The following is a 21,419-nucleotide window of genomic DNA, read 5'->3' as shown; positions in this document are numbered from 1 at the left end:
TAACACCAGCTGCCTGCAATTAGTGCAGGTTCGAGTCCCACCAGGCTCAAGGTTGACTCAGCCTTCCATCCTTCCGAGGTAGGTAAAATGAGGACCCAGATTGTTGGGGGCAATTAAGCTGACTTTGTAATAATGCTGCTTGGGGTGTGTGTGAAAGCCCTAATAAGCAGGCATATACATAGAATGAAGGCTATTGCTAAGCACATTGGTTTGTGCTTGAATTGTAAGCCGCCCTGAGTCTTCGGAGAAGGGCGGGATATAAATGGGATTAAAATAAAATAAAAAATAAATAAAACTTGCTGAACTACTGTACTTTTCTACTGCTTGGTTCAGATGAGGACACGTAAAAATGCATCATTTCAACAGGTGAAGCTTTGTGCAATTTTGAAAATTGTTTCTATGTTCTATAATCGTTACACGAGTAGAAATATTACTATCACTATGCTATAAATTTGCTGAACTAAATTAATTTTACAAAAATAATTATCACTGGTAATGAAAGATGGAATGGTAATGAAAGGTAGAAAAGAATAATTGTAGTTCAGGGTTGAACTGTGGCAGGTCCTTGGTGCTCTCTGAGATTGGTGGTTTTCACTGCTAAGTTGGGCATCATTTTGTGAGTTGACTTGTAAAACCAACATTGAAAGGCAAGCAGAAGCACAAGCAAAACATTGAAAAGACAAAGCGTTTCCAAAGTTTCCATGCCAAGTTAATGGAAATAAGAGAAACCAATGCAACGTAACAAAAATTACATATATTTTGTTCCTAAATCAGAAAAACTACATGAGAATTACAGCCAAGATACTTTGTTACTGTATTCTTACAAAATACACTGGGATTTTCCTTTTGTCTAAATAGGCTAGAAATATTTTTTATGAAAACTCCCACTATTTTTGGTCCACCATTTAAGAAGCCTGTTGCGCCAATCTCACAATTGTTGATCTCGAGTGCTGATTCATAACAGAAAAAAAAAGAATTCTGTAACATTATCACGTACATCAAACACAGACTTAGTGCCAACAATGTGGTAAAGTAGGCAGCCAATAAATTTAATAATACAAATAAATATGCAGAACTTACATAGAGGTGAAATAATTGTTTCTTAATAGGGATCCACTGGCCATTTAAGCTAGCAAACTAAACAGCAGCTGACAAATCAGATTTCAATAGAAGGAAGCATACTAGTTTCAAATATTAATAATACAACAAAGCTCTGGCATGTGATGCAATATAAATGTGTGCAAGAGTTGTCTCATTTTCAGACATACTCCCAATATCAAACTAATATTAAGCTGCCAAGCAAAGCTGGCAGAAGATTATACAGTACTTGCTGATCATCACTTCTTCTTGCAATAAATATAAGTATCCCCTCTGTGCTGTTCCAATCATCACTCAGGAACATAATGTTTAACATTAAGAGAATGTTCATTCTACACAAACAATTGAATTTGTGTATGTATCTGGAGAGACACTCACAGAGTACTGGAATAAGCATCAATAACCTATAGCAGTGATGGCGAACCTTTTAGAGACCGAGTGCCCAAACTGCAACCCCAAACCCACTTATTTATTGCCGGGTGCCGGGTGGGCATGGCCCAATGGGTGGGCGTGGCCCATTGGGTGGGCGTGGCTGCAGTGGTAACGGCAGATTGGATGGGACTAAAAAGTTCAATCAATCAATTCCAACTTTGCGAGATTTTTTTTCCCCGTGAGAAGTTGAAAATGATTGATTGATTGAAACTTTTTTTTTCTTGCACACGGCAGCAGAGGCCTAAAGCAAAAAGGTTTTATAAAACCCAGCTGAAGGCCTGGGACTGGGGCGATGGCGCGCGTGCCCACAGAGAGGCGTCTGCATGCCACCTGTAGCACCCGTGCCATAGGTTCGCCACCACGGACCTATAGTTACAGAATCCTACTGACCTAACTATAGGAAGGAGATTAGGCAGCTGTGGACAATTCACGTGACTTAATAATATGGAATTAGTATCACTTTTCAAAAAAAGAAAAAGTGGGTTAACAATCAAATTTGAATGATCACTGCAGGTAAGAATTTTCTTTTAAATACTGTAAGCCCTCAAATCCTCAGGAGGTCAGGATTCAAGTGTGAGACAACATTTTCACCCTGAAGGAAACTAAGAGAATGGAGCAATTTAATATTTTGTCATCACCTTGCAACAAACAAAAACAAGACTTACAATTCTGACATGAGTTACCACATGAAGATGACATCAAAAAAATGGGAGAAAGAACTATAGAAATACACTAAAATTAAATGTATCTTTGGAAGGAACTCACTTAATTATGATTTTTACAAATTGATTCATGATCTTTTCTAAAGTAAGCGCTAAACTTGTACTACCCTCCTTTGCAGGATTAGAATTTCATTTCTACCACAACAGTATGACATGTGAAATTTAAAAAAAAATGAAATGGATATCATGAGATTTTGCAGAACAAAAGTTATGTGTACAGTATTTTGTTTTTTTAATAGATTCCATTTTGAACGGCCCTTAATATTTTGTTTTGGTACAGAGAACCTCCAGTGAAAATTCATGGTGAACAAATGTCCCTGAAGGTGTTGGGACAGCACTAGAGATCAGTGCTTGGACAGTGAATTCTAGCTGGTGAAGTCTCTCCAGAAAAAGGAGAGATCATGAGATCACCCACTTGCATTTGGTGCAGCTGCTCCTAGTGAGTAGGTAGCAGGAACTGAGGTTTTTGCAGTTAGCTTGTGAATTGAGCAGCTAGGAGTTGAGGGATTCCACAACCCTAACAAACTCTGTATGGACAGGAATCTCATTTCTTAACTACTTTCAAAAGAGAGATTTTCTGAGTAGCAGAATGAGAACATTCTTCTTTGTGTTATTATTTTTTCTGGATTACAAAAGAATAAAGAAAAGGAAACTAAGCAAAAAAAAAATTAAGAAAATTTAAAATGGAAAAATGAGACGGTTATTTTGAAAGCTTAGTTTTTTGAACAAAAGAATCAGGACCTTTGTGGGGATGTTTTTTGTTTACTATTAAAGAGTACAGATAACTAGTGGATTTTACAAAACAACAGATAAAGGTAATGTGAGCCGGATTGTGATGCTGTTTGTAACTATGCAGATGTTGACTGTGACACTGAGTGCACTTAGAGTTCCAGTTGACATAAAACTATTAAGGCACAGAAAGACAAAAAAAGAGGTGTGTGTGTGTGTGTGTGTGTGTGTGTGTGTGTGTGTGTGTGGGAGAGCTAGCTTTTTCTTTTTTCCTTGTTTGAGACGTTTTCATTTCTGGATTATAACATAATGGGCCACATACAAGAGAAACAGCAAGAATGGAGGGGAGGAGAGAATCTCTAGAGCAATTTGCAGAGGGAGGAATTAGACCAGTTTTATTTTGGAAAATGTTTGAGCAACTGGGTATTAAGTTAGCCGAATCACTTGATACAGTGATTGATAGCTTTTGGAAAAAAAGGAATGGAGGAAGGACTTGTAAAGATGGAAGAGGGGATGAAAGAAAAAAATTAAGAAGATGGAAACTCCTCTAAAATAAATGCCTGAATAAGTAAAACAAATTAATGACTAAGTGGATTTGTTGGAGACTAAGACATAAGTTATAGACTAAAAGCTGGAACTAGATAATTTGTCTCTATGGAAAATGAGAGAGAGAAAATTTTGTTTGAAATTTACGGCAATCCCAAAAGATTCTGTCAAAGATATTAGATTGTTAAAGTCTTTAGCAAAATTATTTAGGTTGGGTTGAAGAGTATGCAGAGCACAAATTGATAAAGTATATACAACATAAAATTTACAAGAATAAAAATACTATAATCTGTAAGCCACCCAGAGTTGTCTTACAGAGGGGAAGGGTGGCCTAAAAATTTAACACTCTAGATGATAGGCTCAAAATCCAGATGGATCTTGACAGACTTAAACCTTGGGTCCTAACTAAAAAAATGAAATTCAATGTAGAGAAAAGTAAAGTCTTACACTTAGGGGAAAAAAAACCAAAAGTACACATATAGATTGGGTGAAACTGGTTTAATAGCAATAACTGTGAGAGGGATCTTGGAGTCTTAACAGACAAACAATGAAATATGAGCCAGCAGTATGCAACGGCAGTCAAAAAAGCCAATGTAATCCTAAATTGCATTAACAGAGGGATTTAATCAAAATCATGTGAGATACTAATAGCACTCTATAAAACCTTAGTAAGACCTAGAACACCTAGAATACTGCATCCAGATTTGGTCACCAAACTATAAAAAAGATGTTGAAGCTCTAGAAAGAGTACAGAGAAGAGCAACAAAGATGATTAGCAGACTAGAGGCTAAAACATATGAAGAATGGAGCAGGAACTGGGCATGTCTAGTCTACTGAAGAGAAGGACCAGGGATGACATGATAGTAGTGTTCCAATATTTGAGTGGCTGTCACAGAGAGGAGGGGATCAATCTATTTTCTAAAGCACCTGAAGGCCAGACAAGGAAAATGAATGGAAACTGATCAAGGAGAGATTCAACCTAGAAATAAGGAGGAATCTTCTGACAGAACAATAAACCAAAATGGAAAGTTTGACTACAGATGTGGGTGTGTGCTTCATCACTACAAGCTTTCAAGAAGAGACTGGACAGCCATCTGTCAGAAATGGTATAGGGTCTACTGCGTAAGCAGGGTGTTGGACTAGATGACCTATAAGGTCTCTTCCAACTCTGTTACTCTATTCTATTCTATTTAATAAATAAAATAAACATTCCAAGGGATGTTTTCATGCACTTTATCAGGAAGACAAGAGATTAAATTTTGCAGAAGTCTTTTATGTCCAAGACTGAAGATTGTTAATGCTGATATAACTACTCTTAAATAAATTCTTACTATAATTTTGCATAAGAGAAAAGAATATTCCTTTTGCCTGAGAGATTAAAGCATCAAAAGTTCCTATTCGATGGGACAAATGGAAGGTGTGATTTTTACTTTCTAAACAACAGAAGTTTTGATTGAATTCTGTCCAGAAAGTGAGGGAATTTCTAGAAAAAATCAGATGAATTGGAGGAAATTCAAATAGAGTTGTCACAGAATACACAAAAACTCCAATAGAGGCAACAGGAAAATCAGAGGGATGAACTTGTACTAGGTGCTACAGCTATGGCCTTTTATAATTTTTTGGCTTGATTATGGATTACAGGTGCTTAATGTGGAATATAAATGGAATAAATGCTCTGCCAAAGAGAGAAAAAAATATGTTATTATTCAAAAAATATTTTGGTGGTGTTGTGCAATGCTGCTGGGACTTCCTGTGGCTTTGTGCTGCACTGCCGGGCCAGGCTGGGGTGGTTCTGCTTTAGTTGCACTGCAGCTCAAGGCTCTTCTGCAGTCCAGATCTGTGGTACACCAAGAAGCTCGAATTGCAGCATATTTTTCCCTTTCCTCCCTGCATTTGCACATATGTATTCCTCACTGTCTTTATTGCCCTTCTTGAGGTTGCACATCGCCCTCATTGCAGGCCCCTAACTCATAAACAACTTGCATTAGCCTCCTCCCCCCAGGAGCTCTTCCACTCATCTGCAGCACACCCACATCACATTTTGCAACTATATTGCTGAGCAGTAGAAATTCCTGCTCCAACTGAGATCATACGTTGAGGACTACTGCATGTAGGATCAGAGATGGATTACGAAGAGATGTATAACAATAAGGAAAATATAAAAAAGAAAAACTAGGAATGGTGCCTGGACCAGATGGATACTCAGCTTGTTTTTATAAATATTTTGAGGATAAACTTGTGCAACTTTTAAAAAACACAATGAAGTCTATCCTACAGGGAGGACAATTGCCAAAGAGTGCAAAGAAGCCATTAATATCTAAAAAAAGGACAGGATTTGACTTTAACAAGGGTCTACAGGTAGATCTCATTATTGAATAATAACCACAAGCTCTTCACAACAATTCTAATTGATAGACTGAAAATAATTTTGTGCAAGATTTATGCATGACCATCAACACAGATTTTTTTTAAAGTCAGTTAAACAACAATGTTAGACGTGTCTTGGGCATTCAGGAATATCTGGAGCAACTTAATGAAAAACAAGCCACACTGATTTTTCTTAGATGCAGAGAAAATCTTTGATAATTTGGGCTTTCTTGTTCAAGGTTTTGGAAAATAAGACTTTTGGAAAGAACTTTATAAGAACAATTTTAAGCCATTCATGAAATGGCTTTACATGTCATAAAAAGCAGAAATACTGATCAATTCAGATCTAACAAACCCTGTGATATGCAAAAAGGAACAAGTCAGGGATGTCTATTGTCTCCTGTCTTGTTTATTTTGGTTCTTGAAATACTAAATAGTGATATAAAGCAAGAGGATTGTAGGATTGAAGATTTTAAAAAAGAGGTTAAAAGTAAGGGTTTTTGCAGATGACTTGGTGTTGGGTCTAGAAAATATCTTGAATGTATATGAAATATAAATGGGCAAATTAGAAGAATATGGTGCATTAGCAGGTTTCAAGACTAATAAACAGAACACAAAGATCTTAATAAAAATGTGAAAATAATAGATTAAATAGTATTGATGAATAGAAGTGGTTTTTTAGATTAAAGAAAATAAATACCTGTGTATCACTCTGATAATTATGAACTGTATATTATTTCAAAATCACTATGTTAAGACATGGAATGAAGTTTAAAAAGATATCTTAAGATGGGAAAAATTACAACCATCATTGCTGGAGAGAATTTCTGTGATAAATTGTCTTACCTTGAATTACATTTTTGATTCAGACAATACCTGTTTTGACAATTGATGTACCACTGAAACACTGGCAGATATATTTACATATATCTAAATTTGTGTGAAGGAGAAAAAAAACACAAGTTAAATATAAGGCATTACAAGATGCAAATGAAAGAAGAGGACTAATTTATCTGATTTGATATAGTATTTTGCAGCTTGGTGTTTGATTTGGATGAATGAAGAAGAGATTTGGAGTTAGAAGGACATGACATAAGATTTGGATGGCATGGGTATCTGCAGTACAATAAAGACAAGTTTTATACAGATTTTAAAAATCATTATGTTAAATGTGCCATACTGAGAATAAGGAATAGATACAAACCCAAGTTGCACCTGAAAACACCTTTGTGGATCTCAGCACAAGAAGCATTTTGTAGGTGAGAAATAATAGGCAAACACAAATGGCTAACTTATCACGAGACACCAGTATTCTGTCAAGGAGAATGTAAAATGAAATCAAGAAAAGAACTGATTGCAGAGGGATGGTGTTGTCAATGTTCTCTTATTTAAAAGACCTGGCTCTACCAGGTGGCTTGGGGACCCAATGGGAGAGCTTCATCCTGGAGGTGGTTAAGTAATTAAATTCCATCCTACCTCCCCTTTTCTTCCGTCCGGCTCCCCTCTGCCATCTTGTATCTATGATTCCATCTGTTAATGGTTTTTATCTGCTGGGCTTTTTATGATGGATGGATTTAATGTTTTTCATTGTTTCTATGTTGTAAGCCACCCAGAGACATTGGATATGAGATGGATGGCAAATAAATCCAATTAATCAATTAATTAATAAGGCTGAAAGAGTTGAAATTACGTTATGTTATAATCTTAAGGAGAATTTTTAAAAGGATGTACTACTGACACTATGTATGTTACCAAACAAATTGTTTAGAATGTATAAAGTCACTTCAAATTTATGTAGCAAGTGTGAAGAACGGGATGGGACATTTTACCTCCAATTTCATATGTTTGATGAAACTGTAAAAAAGCTAGAAAATTTTGGATTTAAATATATGCATAAACTGATTCAGAGGATTTTAAAAGATTAATATCCAATTGAGGCCAGACATTTTTCTTTTGGGATTTATGAATAAACAGTTGGAATGATGATGGAACTTGCTGACATGGCTAAATTGACTTCTTCGACCAGGGAAAAGGCAAATAATTACATTTATTGCTGACTGGAAACCCCTTGTAGATTTTTTTTTCTGTGGAACAGAAAAATATAAACTTATGATTTATGGTTTTGATGATTAGATAGGATAGATTAAAGAAGGAAGACAGTTATGTTGTAACCATAGAGTAAGAGGCAAATTTATAACTGTACTTATAATTGCTCTAAAGAAGATTAGAAGCTACCCATCTATATCTTTTTTTCTTTCATTTCCCCCTTTCCTGCACTTTTAGCTTTCTCTTTGATTTCTTTCTCTTTCTTTACTTATTCTTTCAGTTTGAATTAGTTTTTAATATTCCTTTTGAAAAAAAAACCTTTAATAACAATTATATAAAATATTTTGATGGTGCACAGATCTATCCTCTCTTGCTTCTAATTCCTATTTCAGCAAAATCACTTAACAGAATATCTCTTTCAGGCCAAATTCTTTGATTCATCTATCTGACAGAAGAAAGCTGGAGAAAATTAGAAATGAAAACTAAAGCTTAGTGTCCCGCAGATTAATGTTGCATTTCAGTTTTATTCTTTGGTAAACAGGAAAAGATTTTTAAAAATGATGCTCTATTTTCTGTGGTTTGGCTAGCCAGAATTTTCTTAAAATAAATAGCCAAGTGAAAGGAAAAAGAAGCACATGTACAGGCCTCGGTTAACCCTTCAAGAGATGAGCTTTAAGAAGAATATGTCTACTCAAAGAGAATAGAAACTTAACCATAACAATTAGATTTCATTTGCTATCTTACATTATTTCGCTGTCTCCACGGCTTATATTATGTTCTAAATAAAAACAGTTATGTTGCAGTTGCACTTGAGATTTTGAATTAGAACATTTCTGCTTGTTTGGATATTATTATTTACCAGTAATCTCTTGATTACCAACTAGTAGATTACAAATACTATGTAGCAGCTCTCTTGTTACTATTTGCCTTGCTTGCAACTACTGTAGAGATTAAAAACTGAACAGTTTGTAACAGTTTAACCCTGGTGAAAAATAGTTTTACTACTGATGTCACTGTATTCTGTTTAGCATTTGGTACTTTATTCAGATTTCCTGTGTATTATAGAAGCAGCTAAATCATAAAGTAAATACAACTTTGCTACTCAATTTGACTAGATGTGTTTTCTAGATGCTAAATATTCAAACCCTTCTTTTAAACAAATGAAAGTGCAATAAATCACATTGTGTTCCCTTTGATATTTGGTATCATTATTTTTAATTGCCTAGAGTTCTTGAGGAGCTGAGTGGTCTTAGAAACATGATAAATAAATAAAATGCTGAAGTTGTAATTTTTTTCAGGCAAAATGGTGACTGCGCTACAACTGCAAGGCAAGAAACAAAGTGGTTGGAAAACGGATCTGTGAAGACGTCTGTCTTCAAACATCTCCCTGATATATACCACATGGAAATTCAAGGAAGCACTTGACTCCTCATAGCCATTTCTCTTAGTGAAGCACTAATGAAGGGACCAAACAGGAGTAGAATGACAAGTGCTATGTTCTTTCATGGATACTTGACCCAAGTAGCTAAAAGAAAACATAATAGAGGAAATTAAGGCAAGAAGAACAGTTACTTTCCTTCTTGACTTCATGATAGCGAGAGTGGTTGAAGAAAAATAAAGTGAAATATTAAGAGCTTCCTGGTTTGTCTTTTACTTGCCCCATTTTCTCAGGAGTGATAAGGGCAAAGGCAAACCACAGAAATGATGGAAATTGCAGCCATCATAGTATTAGGAATATTAATTAATCAATGGTTGTGTATATACCTGCTACCACAAATTAGTCCCAACACATGTGAGGATTATAAAACTCAGAATTCTCAAATGGCATGGCCATCACTTTTAGAAACTTCCAAGCTGAGCATAAGCATTGATTAATAATATACCATCATAAATTCATAGTCAAGGTAGCTAATTTAACCAAAATAATACTAAAATATTCATCATTGTTTTTGCTGTAAACTTATTAATCACAAAAGCACATATTGTCAGTGATAAAGCAGATTGACCAATAAGCATTAAATTGATTAGTTTGCAGATGTCTTGAGAAATAAAAAGTCTTCGTTTTCTGGAAGGTCAGAAATGAAGACTGAGGAAATGTCTAAAGGAAACTAATAAGCATTAAATTGATTAGTTTGCAGATGTCTTGAGAAATAAAAAGTCTTCGTTTTCTGAAAGGTCAGAAATGAAGACTGAGGAAATGTCTAAAGGAAAATAAGTTTCTAGTCTAGAAATGCTTAGCATAAAAGAAGCCACATTTATTCACTTAACTCAAGTTTACACTGCTCTGCCGCAGCGGACTTCCATAAAATAGCTAATAAAACCAATAATTTGTTTTTTAGCTTCCTCTGAAAAGGTTGGATTTTTTGTAAGGGTCTAGGGTGGATTGTAACCTGAGCAAAGGTACAGATCTTTGTGCATGTTGTGTTCCTATACAAGCTGTCAAGACAACTGTTCTGATTTGCCCTGAGGTGAAAATGTCCAGCAATTTGAAACATATCAAAACAATATTAAACTGATCTACAAGCTAATAAATTTACCTGGACCATCAGCTAACACAACAACATATCCTAAGGTTTAAGTTTATAGCAATTCATAAAATTTGCTTATTTATCTGACTGAAAAATACAACCAAAATTATACCGATCAATCTCTTGCTCATTTGGCTTAACAATTTGCAACTATTTCCTACAGAGAAACATGTAAATCTGCATCCAATGAAATGAAGTGGAAGTCTGCTATTATTTTTTGTAAAAACATAAAAGAAAAAGTCATAATCCATAAGATAATCACCTTTTAAAACTGTTATTCAAAAACCAGCTTCTGAAGATAAAAAGCAATAGATTTATAATCGGGAACAGAATGCCATAAATGAACTAGACTGGTGATAATGTACCTGAAGAAACTATGGTAGATTATATCTGAAGGGTATTGAGTTACCACAATGGTTCAATGAAAAGGTATTTCACAACATAATTCATGGCTCAGTACCTTTAAAATGATCCATCATTCCTCAAAGATTAAACTGACAAAGTACTGACAAGTCAAGTCCTATATTTGCTATTACAGTATAATTACAGTATAAACCTAAAGAACATTCTATCTAGTATAACTTCTAATGCTTAAAAAGGAAAGTTTCTTGCTGTAAACAATTATTGTCTATGATTCCTGCAGAATGCTATAGAACAGTTGGTAAAGCTCTTAATTTACATATTCCACATTTACACACCACTCAAAAGAGACAACAAAAAAACAAGAAGGAACAAAAAAAGACCAGAATGTATCCTCTCTAGTAGCCACTACTCAGATAAGCAGGGATTAACACCAGACAAACAATCAATTGTCCAATCAAGGAGCTCCCAAGAAGAAAAGCACACCCTCATCAACACTGGTAAAGTAAGTTACTGAATATAAATAAGGTAATGAAAGTAACACCTGCAAGCAAAAAGGAAACAGTCAAGCTAGAGAGCACCAAGGAATTCACAAAGCTCTCAATATTTTGGACAACAGGTATGGGTTGATACCCTGGTCACCTCTAGAGGACAACTCTGATCAGACTGATGAACAAAGGCAATCCTACCATCACAGATCTTCTAAATACTAGGAATCTTCTTAAAATTAAGTAGTCAATTTTTTTGTAGCATCAAATAGCACTTACAATGTCAGGGTTTAATATAGTGCTTATTTGTCAACTTTGAATATGCCATTAATGTCATCAAATCAACTATCAAAGGCAGGCATGTCAAACTTGCAACGTCACGTGAACGTCGCACAATGTACTTTTCCCCCTTTGCCAGCAATGGGGTGGGCACGGTTTCAGCAGGCCGGCAGTTTGACATGCCTGATCTAAGGCTTTTCCAAAAGAAGAATGGATACAATTATGGTATCAGAAAAAGCAGTAGGTCTCCTCAGGATATCACTCATTTATAGCTGTATATATAAATCATCATTTCTCAGAACATTCTCTCTGCCGGATCAGGGTTATAGGCAACAAAGCATTTGGAGAGTATCATAAGAGTCTTAATTGTTTATGCAAGTAGAGGATACATTAACCTAGGAATTCCTGAATCACATGAAGAGATAATTAGTCTACTATACAATAAGTACTATCCAGAAGATAGAGAGAAAAGGAATTCTATTTTAAGGAATATGTCTTTCATTTGTATATTTTTGAAGGGTATCTGAGAACCTTCAAAACATAAAAAAAGCATCACAATCAAAAGTTGGATATATCAACATTAGCAAACCTTCAGTATACAGAACATTTCTGTAGGCAAATCAACCTTACTGGTCTATCATTCATTTCTTTCATGGCACACAAACTTAAAATATTGCTGTGGATACTGATTTCCTGGGATAATACAGAATTATTTTAGAAAGAAGATCTCTTACAGAGTACGATAAATCAAGAAGAGGATTTTACTTGATCACTTGGAGATAAGAAAAATGGCTGTTAGAATTGTCCTGACAAAAAAACTGGATCTGAGCCGATATTGTGTAAACATAATTAGACCTCTAAATATTCCGTTTGTGACAGAATGTCTCCTGAGATTGCACAGATATTGGGGTAAAAAAAGGGAAAGACTGCTTCTTAGAAGAACGCTACTTCCTGGATCAATATTTAAGAGAACCATATTTTAATAAAAAACTGAACAGCTGGAAATAACTCTGCTTTTGTCTGACTGGTTTTATGCTCATTAGAGATTCACATTGACACATGTTAAGTAACTCAGATCCAGCACTCAAAAAGAGAAACAGAACTTTAAAAACAAGTTAAACTTTCAGATAGAAAAATAAAAATTTGGCAACAGTCCCTCTTGCAAGTTATTCATCTCAATCAGGATGGCTAGCAAGGGAACTTTTTTCCTTACATCCTAAGTTGCAACTGAACTCTACTTTCAGGTATCTTTAAAGCAATCTATCCTGAACAAATATCTAAATACCCTGCAAGTTACTTTTCCTGTACATTTATTATAGATTGCTGGTTGATCCAATTTGGGATGAGAGTAGAATAATCAAGATATTAATAAAATAACTGATTTGACTCACCCCATGCTATCAATAAAAATAGCTCCAGTTAAAGATGCATGATGACTCTTGAGTAAGTGAATTTCTATATATTAGCTCTTATAGTAAAACAGATAGACTTGAAAGTCCCCAAAACCAAAGAGAGGAGAAGAGAGAAATGCCTCCACCATCAACCCCTTAAGTTACATAAGAGAATGAGCCGAGATCCTTCCAGATGCCACAAGCCTTGATTTCCCCCCCCCACAATCACAATTAGGTGAGGCAATTATACATCAGCTGAATATGTCTCAGCCCCTTTTTTGCAATTAATGAGATTGTTATATAAATATGGTTAGAGATGTCTCTCATTGTCAGGTGTTCTCTGAATTAAAATAAACTTCATGCCAATATCAATGTTATGATTCTTTGAATAAAATAATTCAATAGTTGATCTTGATTAATACAGAGAACTAAGACTGGAAGGGATCTGAAGCTTCAAAGACTAGTTCTTAATAATGGTCACAATATTCAGGTCTGACGTGCCTGAAGAACAAAACACACACAATATCTGTGATTTCTAATAGGTTGTTGAATATAAAATCCAATGCTTCTCTGGTTTGCCTGAAATGTGCCAAAAAAAGCAGAATAAAGTACAACAAGGTGCTTAGCATGTATTCCATGTAAACCTTTCACTTTCCCAAGTTCACCTTTGCTTCAGGTATCCATTTTAAATGGACTTAAATGGACTCCAGAAGATGGTAGAGGACAGGAAGGCCTGGAGGAACGTTGTCCATAGGGTCGCGATGGGTCAGACACGACTTCGCAGCTAACAACAACAACAACAACAATTCATTTTGTGGCCTTGGCACAAGTATCAAGTTGAATTGCACGTAATCAATAATCTCTTATCAAGGCAGCCTAAGAACTATCTTCTGATGGTCAGTTTTCATAGATTAGAAGATTTCCTGCATGCCTATGCATTCTTCAGTCAACACATACACATAGGAGCACAGAGTTAATCATTAAACCCAACATCTGGAACTACTATCTCTATGACACTTTTACGTCTAAAATTTTATCACAATGTTCCTTGGAATTTCTTTTTGTGCCTCTGGGATAAATTCAAAAGCCCGGATCGCAATTGTTTCTACTGCCACAAGATAAAGGGCCCTTTTCCCTTCACCAGGTAGATCGTTCAACCTTCTTTACTGCGATAAAAACATTCAAGGGAAAGGAACAGCACATACCTTAACCACCTCCTGGTTACACTTCAGCACCTCTTAGAAGGACAGAGCCTTGGTGTACTTGTGACTAGCAAGGCTAAAAAATGAGAAAGAGTTGCTGGCTGACAGGCTGCCTATAGAATCCTCTTAGATGGCTTCACATCTTATCATTTCCGATCTCAGTGAGACAACACTGTGAGAAGACTGGCAGAGCTCTGTGCTTGTCAAGAAGTCTGGACTGATTTTCAAAACCCTTCAGAGATGCATCTCTGTATAGAACAGAGGTGCTACTCTTAGCCTTTCGATTTTCCTACCAAAGAATGGAGGGGCCCATTATGACTACTTAAATAAGTATTGGAGAACTGGGGGGCCAATTGACTTTTTGTTATGGAACTGAGGAGGAAACTTCCATTTATTTCTCATATAGTTACAGCAGAGCTGCTTTTTTAAGTGATCGTTAAAGTTGCCCTTTAAGTGGAAGTTAAAAGTTGCCCTCTCTTCTTGCCATTGTGGGTCCTGAGAATTTCAAATCTATGAAAGGTTGTTTTTTCCCCCATCTCTCTTTCTCTCTCTCTCTCTCTCTCTCTCTCTCTCTCTCTGTGTGTGTGTGTGTGTGTGTATGTGTGTATCAAAAATGGGATAAGTCAAATAGAAGAATTCGGAATAAGTTGTACCTTGCTGAAGTCAGACATCAATAGTTTTTAAACCAAACTGAAATGCCCTCTTCTTTCAGACAGGTTCAGTAATATTACGCTTCGATATCAGTTTGATATGCCTGTTTTATCTGGCTCAGAGGTTTGTTCTCCCAGTGACTATTGCTAACTCTTTCTCTAAACTGAGACCTTGTTAAGTTCAAAGGGTCTCTGTCAAAAACCTATTGAATCAACATTAAGTGGCAGCAGCTCTGCTCCTTGGAGAGATTTGGTGCAACTTGATCTTGCCTGTCACCCTGAGCAAGAGGCTAATTATGAAATACATAAGAGAAGAAAAAGGGGTTTTGACTGCTTAACAAACTTTGGTGCTTTATGAAAACCTCAGATTCTAGATATAGTAAACTCCAACACCACTTCAAAAGCCGTCTATCAATGTAATGTTATAGTATCCACTCAAGTGTTCTCTTTTTCAGTAGTCTTATATAATATATTGAGCATACTTTTTTTTCCTGATAGCAGAAAGACATTCTGCTTAAGTCTCTCTCTCTCTCTCTCTCTCTCTCTCTCTCTCTATCTCTCTCTCTCTCTCTCTCTCTCCCTCCCCCCCCCCTCTCTCTGTGTGTGTGTGTGTGTGCTGAATATATAGAAAGGTTTCAGCAAGTCTTCCTGGAATACCATAGCATTTGTGGGAAGATTAAATAGAACTTAAGAAATACTTTGGAATACAAAGGTTCCAGTCTCACTATCAGACAAAAAAAAATCAGTATAGATTTCTGTAATTAAATTAAGGAAGCTACAGCAACACAACAGAGAAGTTGTTTCCAAAAGGAAAACATTTTTTTAAAAAAATCAAATCTTCATTTACGATCTTAGAAAACAAAAACAAAAAAATCCTTCTACTGACATCTCAGCGGCTTTTGATACCATCGATCATGATATCCTGCTGCGATGGCTCGAGGGCTTGGGAGTGGGAGGCACTGTTTTACGGTGGTTCTCCTCCTACCTCTCTGGCAGCTCGCAGTTTGTATTGGCAGGGGGACATAGATCTACCCCGAAGCCCCTCACTTGTGGAGTGCCTCAGGGGTCAGTTCTCTCCCCCCTCCTGTTTAACATCTATATGAAGCCGCTGGGTGAGATCATCTGTGGCTTTGGGGTGACGTAACACCAATATGCGGATGATACCCAGTTATTCATCTCCACCCCGAACCAACCCAGTGATGCCCTTGACGTGATGTCCCGGTGCCTGGAGGCAGTGCAGACCTGGATGGGAAGGAACAGGCTCAGGCTCAACCCCTCCAAGACCAAGTGGCTCTGGATACCAGCATCTCATGTTGTCCAACTAGTTCCTTCTCTTTTAATGGGGGGAGGTATTGCCCCCCTCAGAAAGGGCTCGCAACTTGGCTGTCCTCCTGGATTCACGGCTCAACTTGGAAGATCATTTAACGGCTGTGACCAGGCAGGGCTTCGCACAGGTTCGCCTAGTGCACCAGTTACGCCCCTTTTTGGACCGAGATGCCCTATGCACTCATGCCCTCGTCACCTCTCGCCTGGACTACTGCAATGCTCTTTACATGGGGCTGCCCTTGAAGAGCACCCGGAGGCTTCAACTGGTGCAAAATGCGGCTGCGCGGGTGCTCATGGGAGTATCTCGGTATTCCCATGTTACACCATTCCTGCGCGAGCTGCATTGGCTTCCGGTTGCCCTCCGGGTGCAGTTCAAGGTGCTGGTAATAACCTTTAAAACCCTGCATGGCTTAGGCCCAGGGTACTTGCGAGACCACCTGCTGCCATTGTCAACATCCCATCGCCCAGTTCGCTCCCACAGAGTTGGCTTCCTCAGGGTGCCATCGGCCAGCCAATGCCAGCTGGCGACCCCCAGGGGGAGAGCCTTCTATGTGGGCACGCCAACCCTCTGGAACGAATTACCCCCGGAGCTGCGGATGACCCCTGACTTTCGGTCCTTCCTCTGTGACCTGAAGACTTGGTTGTTCCAACAAGCGGGTCTGGACTGACTACGGTTTTTAATTGGGTTTTTATCGGGTTTTTTAAATTGTCACGTAATTATTGTATTTATTGTTTAATTTTTTAAAAAAACTTTTCATCCTATGTTTTTTAATTTTTATTGTTGTGATCCGCCCTGAGTCCTCAGGGAGAAGGGCGGCATTTAAATTTAAATTTAAATAAATAAATAAATATAAATATAATAAATAAATAAATAAATAAATAAATCCATAACGTGTCATTCAATTTTCCCATTCTCAAATTAGCAATGCTTAAAAGGATGCTGAAACTTCAATCAACCTTCAAGATAGATTCATCTAATATTCTCCCACCATCAGAGCATTTTGACCTTCGACACTCCATTACAGATTATTTTCAAATACCTTTTTTATTAAAACTTTCAAACAAGAAGGTAAAGCTAACACAAATTGATGGACAATAAGAAAGAAAAAGAAAGAAGTCCAAAAAAAGCAAAAAGGGGAAAAATGAAAGAAAAATTGAAAAGAGAGGGAAACAATACAAAGCAATGATTTCTAATATTCTTCACAGCACTTATAATTATATTTTGACATCTCCCTCTAAAGTTATATCATAGTATTATTCTTTCTATAATTTATCCTGTCTAATCATCAAGTTCCTTTTTCTTATTTGTATGCAAAATGTTAATAAGAGACTTCTGGCAGTAATAAATGTAGATAATGTCTTTTCTGTAATAAAAAAATACATTTACCTATTTCAGCATAATTGTTAACTTCACCAACTTGGTAGTGTTGAATCTTTGTATCTCTCTGCATATACTTCCTGATTTCAAGTAGCCATCTTGGAAAAAAGAAACTTTTCCAATATGTTTGAATTCATATAATTGAAAGGTTTTTCAATTTTTCAAAACTCAACCACATATTACAACTGATAATTGCTAAGGTACCCATAACCTATTTCATATGTAGTTTGAATTTACATATCCATCTTATCTTTCACTCTTCCTGTCTCATCTCAGTTTAAATCTTACATTAATTTAGCCACTTCATCTCTGTGACAAAGTGTCAAAAATTTGCCTTTTAATAAAATCTGTAGCCTGGAAAGGTAGTCTTGGCTACTACTAATTTTTGGCTGACATAGATTAATATGGCTGTCTTCCTACAATACATTGCTTCTATGTTTCTCTGAGTTCAGTGTAAGCTTAGAAATGTTCCCTACATAATATAGGAAGTCAGATTATGCCTTTATTTTAAAAATAACATGATGGAAACCATTAACTATTTCCAATAGTTAAAACAAGCAAGGATAATGACAGGCTTACTGGATAATACAATTCCCATCTCAGAATTTTTTCTTCAGTGTTTTAAAACTCACCGCCCTGAGTCCTTCGGGAGAAGGGCGGTATAGAAATTCAATTAATAAATAAATAAAACTCAGCTAATAATAAAATGGATATGGATGAAAATTGGTTAATTACATTGTTCTGGTAATATTCTTGATGCTTTCAAACAGAGTAGTTATTTCAGTTACTTAGGATTTATTTTCAATTTTCCTTCTGTAAACAAAACTTCTTAGCGCCACTTAACCACGAAGAGAACATAGTCTATAAGCAAACTTTTATCTCGGCATCTTGGGATTGAACCTGCCTCTCGGACAGCTAGATGCATTAAAACACTGCTTTATTACTAAATGAAATATAAAATTAGTCATCCCACTGTTGAATGAAATGAAATGCTTCATTTATTAAGGATTTATTTTTGTCATATTTGAAAAAAATTACGTAATAGGTTTTTCAATAGTTAAGGACAAGAGATTCCTTTTTTGAGCCAAGACCACTTTTTTTCAGTTGTAAAACTTCTACTGGCAAATACAAGAGATAGCAACAACAATTAAGATGTTAAACCTTGCTGACTCCACTTTAAAACTGTTTCATTGCCAGAAAAAATCAGCCACTATTAGAAGAACTGAAAACGCAGAGGCTACTTTGCTAATTGGAATGTGTTAGCGTTGCGACTGAACAATGAGTAAACCTACCACAATGCTTTTCTAGGTTCTCAAGTTCTCAATAGACTAAACACTTATGGGAGTAAAGGCAACATCAGATTAGCTTCATGCTTATGACAGTTCTAAAAGTAGCTGGTTACAGTGTAGAAACTGGCAAAGATAAAGCAGTTACTTCCTTTACTGGTAAGCACACTGAATTCCAATATTTCAGCATACGGAATATGCACGGCTGCTACCAAAAACATCAGCTATCTTTCATATCTCCCTTTCTGGAGAATGTCAATCAACACAAAACGTGTGCCATTCTCTCTTTACTTTCCCTATGTGGCAAACTCAGAGCACAGTGATGTCACACAGACATGATCTGCAACACAGATCTAAAAACAGCAATCTTTGATTAGGTTTTGTAATACTTAGTCTTTGTGATAATCTTGAATGGATTCTACTTGCCAAAGAGAAATAAAGATGGAGTAGATAAATTCAAATGGATGACCCATACATAACGAAGCTTAGAAAAATAAAATGTTTTGATTTAACAACAACTTGTAAGAACAGTTCCTAATACACTGGACTGATCTGCTAAACCTAAGATTTACGATCAAATCATTCCATTGCAGAATTATCAATTCATGAACAGCAGAAAGACTGCCAGACATTCAGCTGGTAAACAATTATGCCAAAAGCACTTTCCTAAATAGAGAAGACTTCCTCAATTTCTAAGAGCAAATGAAACTAAACAACGCCTTTACATAATTTGCATTAAGTACAAGACATAAGCACAAATCAGCAAGCAGCAACATAAAAATCTTTTTTGGGAAAGGACCCAAAGGTTAAACATTTGCCCAAACAGTATTTTTTTATATCCCTCAGTACATAGCTGGGAGTTAATTTTACACAATATTATTGAAACAAGAGCCTAGTGGGGAATAGCATCTGTTTCTAATCATGAAATCTGAAGATCAGTCGATAAGAACTGCTGGTATATTCATCAGGCACATACTTACAGTGAATTTGGCCGGTTGGGTTTGATAACTTCTGTATTAGATTCAGTTAAGCTCTTGTTAGGCTGAAAAGCATTACTGGACTGGAGCAAACTGTTGGTGTTTGGCGATGATATGACCGATTCTAAGCTGGTGTTAATTATACTGTTTCTGTTTTCCTCTGAAAAGTAGACCAAAATGAACTGATGCTGTGACATGATTTTTATGAAGATATTTTTTTAAAAAGAGAGAACACTGGAATTTCTGAAAACATATCTATAAAAATTCAAATTTCAATATATTACAGTCATGGACCAGTACACATATTAGAATTTCTACTCTAGGTTTAAAAATATTGTTATACTATTTAGGCTCTTATTTCTGCATTAAGGCTGCTGAGTTGTTGCTTCTTCCTCTAAAGATATTTAGCTAAAACATTTCATGCTTTAAGCATTTTCTTCTTTGTGCAAGCACTTAAAAAAAATCCTACTCTCATAATTCTCCTGCCTCTTCCTCAAGAATAATTTGCTCCAAGTTACTTAGGGTAATAGAGAGCTGATGGTAAGTTATGGTTTCTGCTACAGTTCTAGAACCCCAGAATACATTTTAAAACCAATGAGAATTTGTTAAGCATATACAAAGGAAAGTAGACTTATACCTTTTATTCTTAATGGGAACTTCTGGTTGCATTCAGTCCTATGAATCTTTTCTAGCTTTATGAATCAATATATAATCACAGGCCTCACAAGACCTCTGCTACTAGGTTTCATTGTCTTAAGACTAAGGAATCTATAGTTAAAAATGAAATCTATAATTTACATTTCACAAAAGACAAGTATGCAGAATAATACTCAGCACCGGAATGGGACAACTTGGTGCAGCCAACTCGCCACAGCCAACTCACCATGGGACAATCCACTGCAGGACAGTTCAACCAATTCAATTTCAGGATTTAAAATAATTTAAAAAATATTTTAATGTTTGTCATTCACATTTCATTTTGTTTGCCTTTTGCATCCTTTCTTTAATAATTCTGTTCCACCATTTCTTCAACGTTACTGTAATTCTTGTCCCGTGGCGAGTTGTCCCGCAGACAGTTGTCCCGTGGTGAGTTGGCCACAGCGAGTTGGCTGAAGCAAAGTTAGCCGTGCTGAGTTGTTTTAGACTCGACTCAGCACAGAGAATAAAGATACTTACGCTTTTCATTGTGTTGCAGTGTATGGAAAAGAGTTAAGGGCCTCTCACTGCAGGACGGTGGCTTTGAATCTGTACTCTTTTTTCGAGATAAGAGCAGCTGAGAATTTGACTGTAGAGTATCAGGCACCGTGTTAAATATCTATTTTTTAAACAAAGAAAAGAGAGTTTGAAAATTGTTAGAAACTTGACATGAAAAGGGAGCAATTTGTATTAAAACCTAAAAAAATATGTGTGGAAGTAGTAACTCTCAAAAAATGGCTTTAAAGAATAGACAAATGATTTTTGATAAAAGAGAAAATATTTCTTAGATTAACCATTCAACAGTGCTCCTTACACTTTTGCTAGTTTTGAGATAAGTCTAATACTAAATTCTCTGAGATTATCTAGCTGTTGTGATTATGCAGACAATATAATGACTTGCACACTAATTATTTTGGC

General features: G+C 36.2%; 1 protein-coding gene across 4 annotated transcripts in view; it reads right to left on the bottom strand.

Annotated features, from left to right (window-relative positions):
- ARHGAP26 (Rho GTPase activating protein 26) overlaps positions 1-21,419 on the bottom strand; it is a 295,272-nt gene that overhangs the window by 56,013 nt on the left and 217,840 nt on the right. For all 4 annotated transcript variants that reach the window (XM_083353575.1, XM_083353577.1, XM_083353576.1 and 1 more), the window contains 2 exons: positions 20,982-21,120; positions 19,809-19,965 (listed from right to left, as the gene is read on the bottom strand). In XM_083353575.1, coding sequence (XP_083209701.1) covers positions 19,809-19,965; positions 20,982-21,120 — 296 coding nt within the window. The remainder of the gene's footprint in view (positions 1-19,808; positions 19,966-20,981; positions 21,121-21,419) is intronic.

The sequence above is a fragment of the Vipera ursinii genome, assembly GCF_947247035.1.
Source record: "Vipera ursinii genome assembly, chromosome: 2".
NCBI classification, from domain to species: domain Eukaryota; kingdom Metazoa; phylum Chordata; class Lepidosauria; order Squamata; family Viperidae; genus Vipera; species Vipera ursinii.
This window is presented reverse-complemented; position numbering and strand designations above follow the sequence as displayed.